General features: G+C 42.4%; 2 protein-coding genes across 5 annotated transcripts in view; both read left to right on the forward strand.

Annotated features, from left to right (window-relative positions):
• FAM135A (family with sequence similarity 135 member A) overlaps positions 1-2,308 on the forward strand; it is an 82,280-nt gene extending 79,972 nt beyond the window's left edge. For all 4 annotated transcript variants that reach the window (XM_040553522.1, XM_040553523.1, XM_040553521.1 and 1 more), the window contains one exon: positions 853-2,308. In XM_040553522.1, the coding sequence (XP_040409456.1) occupies positions 853-1,058 (206 nt within the window). In that variant the 3' untranslated portion in view covers positions 1,059-2,308. The remainder of the gene's footprint in view (positions 1-852) is intronic.
• Positions 2,309-5,784: 3,476 nt separating this feature from the next.
• On the forward strand, positions 5,785-11,402 carry SDHAF4 (succinate dehydrogenase complex assembly factor 4). Its single transcript, XM_040553532.1, has 3 exons — positions 5,785-5,885; positions 8,282-8,434; positions 11,137-11,402. Exons 1-3 carry the CDS (start codon positions 5,846-5,848, stop codon positions 11,244-11,246), a joined length of 303 nt encoding a protein of 100 aa, XP_040409466.1. The 5' UTR covers positions 5,785-5,845; the 3' UTR covers positions 11,247-11,402.
• Positions 11,403-11,511: the final 109 nt, after the last annotated feature.

The raw sequence follows: 11,511 nt of genomic DNA on the forward strand, positions 1-11,511 counted from the left end.
CTAGCAGTGAATGAAAATGCAATTTTACAATTTTGAGAGATCGTGGAATCACAGAATGGTTTGGGCTGGAAGTGACCTTAAAGACCATTTAATTCCAACCCCCTGCCATGGGCAGGGACACCTCCCACCAGACCAGGTTGCCCAAAGCCCCATCCAGCCTGGCCTTGAACACCTCCAGGGATGGGGATGGCAACCTGTGACAGTGCCTCACCACCCTCCAAGTAAAGAATTTCATCCTTATCTAAACCTACCCTCTTTTAGTTTAAAGCCATTACCCCTTGTCCTATCACGACCCCTTGCCCAGACAAAGAGTCCCTCCGCAACTTTCCTGTAGGCCCCTTTTAGGTACTGGAAGGCCTCTATAAGGTCTGCCTGGAGCCTTCTCTTCTCCAGGCTGAACAACCCCAAGTCCCTCAGCCTGTCTTCGTAGGAGAGGTGCTCCAGCCCCTTGATCATCTCTGTGGCCCTCCTCTGGACTTGTTTGAATACTTCCATACCCTTCCTGAGCTGGGGGCCTCAGATGGTTGGTTGTTGTATTTACAGTTGAGATATCCTAGCACACTCACATTCTAATATTATATATTGACAAGTAAATACCTTTTACGTAGCCAGTATAATACATTAATACTGATAAGCACATTCTCACTATAAATGTACCAAGAAAAAAATGCAAAGTAAATAAAATTATTTTTCCCAGGTATCTGAGGAAATTAAACTGTATTCAGTCTTAACAGACAAGCAGCGTAATACATGCTGTTAGTGCTCTGGCATGCATTCATTTTCAGGTCAAGGTCATAGAACCGTGTTTGTTCCTGGTGATTCACGCAGTGCAATTTTTATTTTCCTCTGCAGGACCAATTTATGCTGAAATGATCCAGAACCTGCTTCTGCCAGTTCTTCAAAATAAGGAATGTAATTTGGTTCGTTATAATGTAATTAACGCATTGCCCAATACGGCAGATTCGCTTATAGGGAGAGCTGCACACATTGCTGTTCTTGATTCAGAAATATTTTTAGAAAAATTCTTCCTTGTTGCTGCCCTAAAATATTTTCAGTAGAGAAAAGCATTGTAAGAGACTTGGTTATTACCTCATTAACAGATGAATCAAATAATGTGTGGTATTAAAGTATAGCTGCAGCTGTATTTTAAGAGATATTTATACTTTTTATATGGAAGATAATTTATATCATCCACACTTAGGGCTTTTTAACATCAACTTTACTTTCTAGGTAATGTGGCTGTGCAATATTTTTTTTTATTTTATTCTTTTTACTTTTCTATTACTTTTTCTTAATTTGGGGTACCTGATTATTTGGAGATTAAAGCACAGTGTGTACTTTCAGTTTGTTTATTATGGGCTCTTATACTACAGAAGTCAATGTTGCTTGGCTCATTTTGCAAGAGGGTTTAGATGCCAAAATTAATTGGATTTAAAAATTCTGATACGGTATTACACATTCAGTCGTCGTATTTTAGCACTGCAAGAAGTTTTAACTGGAAACACAACGAGCTGCTAAAATACTGGGTATTTGAAAAATGACTACATCCCTGAGTCTCGCAAAGACCATTAGTGAGTTGTCTGTTCAGATATCACTACACCTTAACAGTTTTCTACAAAGTCATTATCATCGTTATTAAATACGTTATGCCTGTGGGAATATATTTTCTACTGATCTCAAAAACATGTTAGTTTACATATTCGATTTTATTACTGGAACTTTAGTTTTCAGAAGCAAATGGCAACTAAGGATTTTTGAATGTTTAATGATAGCTGCCTTCAAATAATTGGGGTTTTGCAAACTGTATTGAAATTGCTCCTTACTCTGTCAGTTCTTCAGATGAACATGGACAGTTTTACATGGACTTCCTTGTATGTACATAAAATAAGTAAATGTTATAAATTTCTGCAATACTTTTATGAATTTAATCAATTTTTAAATATTGTTAAAATGTTTTATTGACTACAAAGTATTGTAAATAGAAACCAATACATCTTCAACTGGGACAATATTGTAAACTTTACCTGTTTAGTGATACAGATAAAATGTTTTTGATATACAGGAATGTTAAAGGTCTATTGACTTTCTACTGGTGCTGAATAGCATTATGTTTGGTTTCTCCTTCCTTCCCTTTTCTCTGTTTCAAACAATAATTCACTAAAGGTGGGGGGAAAAAGGGGTTACATTGTGCATTCACTAATTGTAATGAACATTTTTTTGAAAAATATAAATTTGTTGTATAATGCATGTTTATTTTTAGCTTTGTGTTATTGCATCTGGTGTTAATAAAATGAACAAATGGCTCTAATGGAAGCAATTAAAGAAACTGAAATCTTCTGCGAATTACCAAAATTCTGGGGAGGCATTTTTGCATATAATTAATAATTTTGTATTATTTGAAATGAATATAGCAATAAGAGTTTATAATGACGTGGTTTTGCATTTGATATGGTTTGTTAATACAGTCTTTGTAATCCGTTTTCTTCTCTGTGGTTTCCAAGTTTCAGCTGAGCACCTGCAACTTGGCAATGTGTCCACTTAAGAGGCTTTTATTAGAATTGGGTTAGGCAAGTGCTTATGACACAAAGATACCTTAAATACATTCCCCCTCTAACAATGTCTAGCTTTATTAATGATCCTTATATTATGACGGTGCTACTCTGTTTTAAATATTTAAATTGTGTTCTGACATCTCGACTGTATTTTGTTTAAGAGTATTCCAGTAGCTTAATTTTTAATATCGGTTTAGGGAGGTAGATCTACAAAATATTCCGTGATTCACCATGATGAAGTTAAAATACTGTGAGCACGGAACTATTTAGACATTTCTGTCACTATTGAAAAATGTTTTTGTTGGATCTCTCTGGAAATCCAAAAGCGTACGTCATGCTTTTGTGATTAGCAAAGCAGAAATATTCTGCACTGTAGCCACTTTTTTTCTTGACTTCTTTTTTAATACTTGAGCCCATTCATTTAAGCAGTCTTGAATCTGGTTTGTTCTTTAAGTGAAATGGATGGTATAGAAAATCATATGATATTTGCACGTAAATTCTTCATGGAACAGGGCAAATGAAGAGAATTTCTTTTTCTCTCCCCCAACGTGTATTGCCCAGTGCAGTCTGTCTGTAGTCTGGGAGCCCTCTCACTACTGTAGCCTTCATGGGGGCTGTTTGACATCTTGAAGTCCGAAAGGAATGGCCACTACTTGTTTGTTGTAAGACAGCACTGAGTGGCATGATGACCCCAGTGTGTCCTTGAAGTGCATTTATTAACTGTATGGTATGCTTGCAGTTGCTGTCTGAACAACACATGCACTCATCCATGTTTTGGATAACTCTGTGCGTGTTACACAGCATACTCCCCCTACTCCTGCATATTTCTACTGTCTATTTACTAGATAAGAGTATGGATTCATATGCATAATTAATTCAGTCTTGTGATCCAAAGCAGCCATAAAGTGCTCCATCTCTCCCCTCTTCTGTTTTGAATCAACTTCGTCTTCCTGTGGTGATAGCAACCTCTCCTCCATGCAGGTATTTTACAACCACTTGACAGAGGATTAGGCTGCATCAGATGCTGCTTACAGAATGGGAGTTAAATATTAGGGTCTTTTTCACTCCTTTAGGGAGCTGCCAGTCTCTCAATCCCTGAAGGCAGTATGTTGCTCCTGTTATTCACAAAGCTCCCTGTGATATTATTAGGACACCATTGTGTAAAATGACTGTATCTGAAATTTTGCTTGTGTGTAGTGTATATAAATTATTAATTCCTTGGTTTGTGTTTGAATCTTCCATCCAAATTAAACGTTCTGATCCTACGGATCTGGATACTGATTGGGGGAAAAAAAGATCATTGTGGAAGTCAACAGGCTTTGCAGCAGAGCCAAGAATTTCCACGTTGGTGGAAAATTTATTCTGTAGCCACAAAACACTCTTCATTCCAAGTTAATCTTATCAGCACAGCCCCAACCAGGTATGTTGTTCTGACAGCTAAGCTTTCTTGACTTGATCAGAAAGGAAATGCTCGGAGCATTTCCTTAGGATGTGCCTTAGGAATCGGCACATCTGTTGGTGGCATGTGACAGTGGTGGATGTGGTGCTTTCCTGATAGCACTCACGGAAAGCTTATGTTCTGGCTTATCTGAATTGACCTGCTGGCAGAGTATATATATTAGCTCCAAGTCTTCTATTCCCTGCTTTTTAGAACAGCAAAATAAATAATACAATATTGTTTGACTCCTCCTTGCAAGGCAAGCTGGAGAGTGAGAGAGAAATGATCAGTAAATGGGGGGAGGGAAACAACAACAACACGTTTCTTTTAATCACGAAGTGGCAAATTCCTGTGGCACGTGCTAAATTTGTACTTACCTATGTTCAGATTCACAACCTTCTCAACCACAGGATCTAGAAATACACAATTGAGAAGTAAAATGTGCATTTTGCATTTTTACAGGAATACAACTAATAAAGCATAGAAAATAATGCTTTGAAGACCTCAGCTTATTTTTTGGTGGAAGAATAGTTCCTAACTAATCCTACATTGCTATTTTATCCTTAACATTTGGGAATGCATGTCAGCATGATTTTCATGGATTTGCTTTAAGCTCTCAATCAACGGAGCTTACTGCTACTTGGTACCTACAGACAGCTTGGTATGAGTATTTTTTAAGGTAAGGATTTCATGATAGCAAGCGCATACATGATTCGTTGTTGAACTTGTCATAGACCTGTGGGCTTTTTCCTTGCTGCTTTTGGTCAGAAGAGCATTTTTCCTGCACGAACTACCAGTATTACTTTTTTTTTCTCTAGTCTAGAAGCTCAGCATCTTGCTGTTAGAATAAAGAAAAGCGTTTCCCATTATTTTCAGTCTCTAATGTCCAATTAACCATGTTACAAGAAGCTTATTGAGAAAATGTCACACAGAAGGCAGTCAGTTAAATTTAATCACTTTCAGCGTGTAGGCATTGCCAGTTGTAGCGCAATAAACCCAGCGGAGCATGGCTGTTAATTTACTTTCTTAAACTGTTCAAACACAAAACTCTATTTTAGACTCCATCTCCATGAATGGCTGAGTGAGTGAGTTATCTTCTGTGGCTTTGTATCTGTGGACAGAGTTTTGAGTTCTCTTTTATGGAGGAGCAAAGTTAGATGGAGATGGTTGGAGTGTGACAAAAATGTTAGTATGCTCAAAAGAAATCAATTGGAGCTAAATAACTGGAACTCCACCCTGTATGCCCAGACGTTATCTGTTCCAGGCTTAGGTTTGTACTGACTGTAGAGTGTTCAGAGCACTTTCTCAGTGTATAGATTGGAAAAATTAAAAGATGTGGTCTGAAATACTCCTTCTGGGTCAGTGACTGGGCTGTGTTGCTCGGTTTCTTGCTGCCTTCTTCCTACCTACTCAGGTGCAGAAAGAGGTGAGAGAGGTCAAATTTATTAAATAATGAAACAATTATGTGAGGGGAAAAAAGGGGAAAGGCATGGCAACCTTGAAGTTCTATAGCCTTAAATTTATGAGGACGAAGCCAGCTTGTAAATCAACGCTGTGGTGCAAGCCTAATTCCCTTATGGAATCATAGATCGGTTGGGTTTGGAAGGGGCTTTAAAAACGATCTAATTCCAACCCCTCTGCCGCAGGCAGGGACACCTCCCTCAGACCAGGAGATCTCACGTCCCAGCTACCTTCCGCGTGTTATTTCCACGCTGTATTTTAACTATCTTTATTTGTACCCGCCCTGACCGGCCCCCCGCTTCCCGCCCCTCCCTCAGCGCCCAACGGCCGCCGCGCCAGCCCCGCCCGCAGCCGTTGCGCACGCGCCGGGCGCCTGAAGCGGCCTGTGGGGGCCATGGCGTTGCGGCTGCTGCGGGGCGCGGCGGGGGCGGCCAGTAAGCGGCGGGCGGGGCGAGGAGGGAGGGGAAGGGGGTGAGGGAGTCCTGGGGGTCTCCCCTGCTTCTCTTCATCCTCCTCTTCCTCACGCGGGGGCGGTTGCCTCGGTGGCTGAAGGGCGCCTGAAATGGCGGCGGCGGGGGGGGGCAGGGGCCTCGCTCTGCCTGCGGCTTGGGGCGGGGGTGAGGGCGTGAGGGGGCCGCCTCGGCGATCTCTGCCCTGTGCCCGGTGTGCGAGGGGCTCGGGCGTACAAGGAGCCCCGAGCAGTGGGCACAGGGCGGCGGATCAGGGCCCTGCCTTCCCCTTCAAAACCTGAAGCTCACGGCGTCCTCCTGCCGCGGGGCTCCTGAAGCACCCACCCGGCTGTCGCTCCGAATCTGTGGTGGTCTTAGCTAACGCAGAGACCTCCTGCAGGCTTAGTTTGCAAACAAGTTGTTTCTGAGGAGATGAAAGCTCTAGAGAACTCTGTTGCCTCCAAGAAACGTAGAGTAAGAAGCATGAATATCCTCCACAGCCATTATTTTAATTTGGTAGAACTAGATGTATTTTGGGTATTATGGATGTTGGCTGTGCAGCAGCTTAAAAGACATGGGATTTTCAACTTCTTTTTAAATTCAACCCTGTAATTAATACATTGCGTGGCTTTGTGACAGCCCGCAAAGGAAGAGGGAGGTCAAGGGCAGTTTGCAGAATGTGCTGTACTGATGAGGTTAGAATCATAGAATATCCCGAGTTGGAATGGACCCATAAGGATCATCGAATCCAACTCCTGGCACCGCACAGGTCTACCCAAAATTTTAGACCATGTGACTAAGTGCACAGTCCAGTCCCTTCTTAAACTCCGACAGGCCTGGTGCAGTGACTACTCTGGGTTGATTGTTCATCGTGCCTTTCTCGGAGGCACTTAGTGTTGAACTTCTTTCACCTCTGTGTCAAGAAGAATACATCTTGGTCAACAATGGCAAGTATTACAAATAGGAAAAATTGATTTTGTCTCTTCTGTGCTGAGATAATCGATTTCATATCAGTAGCTTCATCTGACTTCTGTTTGAATTTAGGCTAGAATATCAGCCATAATTTAGCTTTCTAAATAGCTTCTCTTTCAGCTTGCTGAAGAGCCAGTTGACTGGCAGGAGTAGAAGGATCCAGTGTATGGATGAGAATTAAATTCCTCCCTGTTCATAATCCACTATGTCATAGCTAAAGGAAAAAAAAATAGATTCCTTTGGGGCATTGGCAGTGGTTGGCAGGCATGGTATGGTTTATGTGACCATAGGGTTTAATCTTAAGGTTGTGGTATTTTGGGATGAATAGATGCGCAGATTCTGGCAGCGCAGGTGGATCGTTGTTTGGTGTAGGGGAGGCGAATTCGTGCTGCTTGCGGAGGCTGCCTGGTGCGATCTCGAGCACGGTGGGATAGTTCTTCGCAGTGCTTTGCACCTGGGGTGGTACCGGGAGGATTCCTGCTTGAATCCTCCTTAAGAAAGGTCAGAGCCCCTTTAGGCACATGTCCACAGTGAACAAGAACTACTCTCTAAACATACGTTGTCCATGGACATTTGGCTTTTTAAACGATTGTGGAAATAGCATTCATTCTGAGAGGTTTTTGAAAGTAATTTTTAACTTGTTAATGACTTCTGAACTTTTTGTGACTTACAATATCTGTGCACCTCTATGTTTTTAGACTACTTAACATAACTTTGAGGTATGGCTGATAAGGTTTCTTCTACATTTGTGTTTAAAAATTGTTAGTAGGTCTTTGTTAAAATAAGTAACTTTTTTTCTCTTCAACGCATTTGCACAATTTGCAGTTGTATATGTGAATGCAAATGTGTTTAAAGTTTGTCCTGCTTTTGCCTACCAGCTTAAATATTTTACCATCCTAAACAAAGCCCATCTATTCTGTAGCAAGTTTCTGGAATACCTGTTATTAAGGGAACAATGTTTTTTTTCTTTTTTTTTTTAATACTTTCCTTTGGGAAGGCAGAAGCTTTTTCTGACTAAAAAGCTGCTGGAAATGAGCCAAAACCTAGAAATCAGCTGGTTTCTTGGGGAGGTTATGATTCTTCCAGGAAAACAGAATGTACTGGTCTGTGCTAGCACAACTACTATTTAGAGTCTAAAATACAAGAAGGTAATGATGAAGAGAAGTTCAAGCAGTTTAAAATACACTGTTTATGGGAACAGAGTTACACAACTAACACAGTTTTCCCTGCATATGTTTCTAGGACTGAAAATAAGAGTCTGTGCTGATTTCTTAGGTGGTTGTGAGTTGAGTTTTGAACTAATACTTGGAGGGCTTTTTCCTGGCCTCCGCCCGAGGTTCTTTAAACAGTGCTAGAACTGTTCAGTGTTAAAGCCTCACATTTACGTTACACGTCTGTTCATTTGACAGGGTCATCGGTTCTTTGCAGCTCTCTGAGGAGCACCAGCTCTAACACAGGAGGAAGACCTGAACCCGCTAAGCAGGCACTTAAGAAACCGAAGTTACCAGTAGGTCGATTTGATGAACCAGAGGAGTCCAGTATAGAGAGGGAACCCCTGGAAAGTAAGTCACGTTTTACCAAATTGAAAGCCATGTTTCTAAAGTAAAGATTTTGAGATGTTGTGCTGATACATGTTTATGAAGAGGGATGGGTGTTCAGCACTCTTCAGAATCGCTTTCTGGGCTTAACGGTTTTGAAAGCGAATGGAGATGGGGCAGTGGTGACAAGTCACAGCAGAGGATGTATGAGCAGAAACTTCTTCAAAACAAGGGTGGTCAAACGCTGTAGGAAGTCGCCCAGCGAGGGTGCTGCTAAGTGTCACTGGGGTGGGCAGCATTAGTCTGTTACCGTATAGCTCTAACCGATGGTGGTAAACCCATGAGGGCACCAGCTACTTTTTTTTTATCCAAAAAGTCAGTTCTGTTTCTTAGTCCGCAGAAGATTCCTGACCTATGCCATTTTCATGGTCGCTGTTTCTTAGCCTTGCACGGAGCGTTTTGAAGAGCAACAGCAGATGCTGTTTCCTGAGCCCCTCGGTGGGGCCGGGGGCCCTGACGAACTGCGGCTGCTGGGGCTGTGTTCCCCTGGCCTTAGTGTAGGGAGCCTGGCAGCCCCAGGTGCCAGATGTGTCACTGCTGAAAGCCAATGGAAGAATGTGCTTATTTATCAGGCAGGAGAGAGAACGAATCTATTTCCCTCTCTTTTTGATGAGCCATCTTTCCTTAAGTAAAAGTGCTAGGCAGACTTGATCTTACACACCAGTGTGCTGTTTTGTCACTGCTTGTTCACCAGTAGTGATAGCCCGTATTTGTCCGTTCCAAGGTCTCCAGGACAAGCTTTTTCAATACAGCAATAGATCCCTGTGAATATCCAGGTGACAGAACGACTGAAAAATTATAGTATGGTCTGCAAAATGGCTGCAGGCGATTTCAGATGGACTCACTTGAGCATTGACTCAGAGTTGGAGTTGTTCTGTAAGCAGTATTTAATTCTTAATTTCTTGTTCTTTTATTTCCGAGGAAATAAATGCCATCAGTGCTTCTTTTAAAACAAATGCATAATTATTATCTTTTGCTTTTGGCTTAAGTGTTCTATATTTAGAGCAAAATTGAAGGTTTCTTTTGGCTTTAAATGTAGTTGTACTTGGGTATTTTTACACATAACATCGGTTTGTTAGAATGCCCGCTACCCATTGTATCCTTGATGGCTATTAGAAAAAATGTGAGGGTTTGAGATGGCCGTTTGCAATTCCCTCTGCCGTGTAGCTATCGTGGAGAAACCTTCTGACCTTCTGCGTCCACTGTCAGCACAGCAGTAGTGCTTGGGTATCAGGATGATGACATCTACGGGATAATACAAGATGCTTTTGTGCTCCTTGAGCTGTGGGGAGTACTTGACATTCCCTGTCAGGGTCTGTGTGAGTGTTCAAACTGGCATCACAGTATGTCATCGCGTATCGCCTGTAGCCACGAGTCTTCCTCTGTCACTGCCCTTTTTCATCGCTCTCCAGGATTCCTGTTGTCTTCTCTCATTCTCAGCCCTGCTCCTTGTTACTTGCGTCCCCACCAGCGCTGGCTCAGCGATGCAACAGAGGGAGCCCAGAGCTGGGTGTACGGGAAGGTTCTGGAATCACCATGGCAAGCGGGTGTGGGGTGCAGAGAGCTTCAGAGCGCTTTGCAGTCTGCCGCAGGATGAAAAAATACCCAGCCTAGGGTGGTGCCGTGCCAGAAAGTAACTCCTCTGTGGCTTGGCGATGCCTGTGCAGCCGTCCCTGAGTTGCTGTGAAGAGAGGGCCCCGTTACGGGAGCACCGAGTAGCACAAGACTGCCGGGGGTGGAACAAAGCTGCGTGGCGGTAAGGGCAGGTGGCGTCAGTTAGGGAGGTGTTGGGAGCGTGAGCGTAGCGTGCAGCTCAGCACAGAGATTCTGGAGTCCCGTTCACATCCTGCTCGGGAAGGGTCCCACCCTCTCTTGAAGGGGCATCACAGGGACTTAGCAGGCTTATGCTCAGTTTTAAAAGGTAAAATGTCTAATTTTAGTTATCTGGGATTTCATAGTACCTTCTAGGATGGTGGTATTTAGCCTGATGTTGGGAAATCTCAACATGGTATTTGCTGAAAAAATATCACCCATGAAAACAGGGTGTTTTAAGTCCAAGAATTACAGAATCTCGACTGAAGTTCTCATACCTGTGAGTCTAAAATCAGAAACCTAAACAAACACAGACAACGACCTGATATTTTAGATGTAGCAAACGTACGTACAGCATGCCTGCACGATGCCAGTTCTTACTCCGAATCCACTGTGGAGCTTTGGACATTGAGTTGCTTTTTTGTTTGTGTGACGGAATTTGATCATACTTTTCTGACTGTAGTCACAAAACTCTGAAATGACTCTTCTTGCTCTGGGAAGTGCTTAACTCAAGGTTGCCTTTATAAACAAGATAATTGATTTTGCATTTAAGTGTGGACTGAGAGGCAAAGCTTACAGATGATGACAACTTTCTATTTCACAGAACGGTTGGGGTTGGCGGGGTCCTCTGCTCCAGCCCCCTGCTCGAGCAGGGCCCCCTACAGGTCTCCAGGGAGGGAGACACCACGATGTCTCTGTGCAACCTGTGCCACTGCTCTGTCACTCACACAGTTTAAAAAAAAAAAAAAAAAAAAAGTGTTTCCTGATGTCCGAAGAGAACTTCCTTTGTTTCAATTTGTGTCCATGTTTGTCAACATTATAGGCATGTTAATGAATTTTCCCTGTCGTTCTAGAATTCCCTGATGGAATCAATCCTACTACAAAAGAGAGGGGTGGACCTAAAGGCCCTGAACCGACACGTTTCGGAGACTGGGAGAGGAAAGGACGTTGTATAGACTTTTAATGTGTAAATGTGTCAATATTGCTAATAATGTTCCTATGAAAAATACATCATGTATAGAAAAACCTCGACTAGATTTGCTGTGAAGTTTCTTGTTGCTGTCATGTTTGTGATTAATTTTCTGAGAGATATTTTATGTAAATAAACACAACATACCAATTTTGGGAGCTGTTACTTGTATGTGCACCTGATCTTCAATAATATTTATCCTGTGCCAGTATGAATGCAGGCACAGCGATGTGGAGGTGGCAGAAAAGATAGAGATGTC

The sequence above is a fragment of the Cygnus olor genome, chromosome 3 (genome assembly GCF_009769625.2).
Source record: "Cygnus olor isolate bCygOlo1 chromosome 3, bCygOlo1.pri.v2, whole genome shotgun sequence".
NCBI classification, from domain to species: Eukaryota; Metazoa; Chordata; class Aves; order Anseriformes; family Anatidae; genus Cygnus; species Cygnus olor.

Bases quoted from the DNA above. Each gene is read 5' to 3' on its own strand.
- SDHAF4 (XM_040553532.1), top strand. From the start codon at position 5,846: ATGGCGTTGCGGCTGCTGCGGGGCGCGGCGGGGGCGGCCA. The intron at 5,886-8,281 runs GTAAGCGGCGGG...TTCATTTGACAG, and splicing joins GGGCGCGGCGGGGGCGGCCA to GGTCATCGGTTCTTTGCAGC. The intron at 8,435-11,136 runs GTAAGTCACGTT...CTGTCGTTCTAG, and splicing joins AGAGAGGGAACCCCTGGAAA to AATTCCCTGATGGAATCAAT.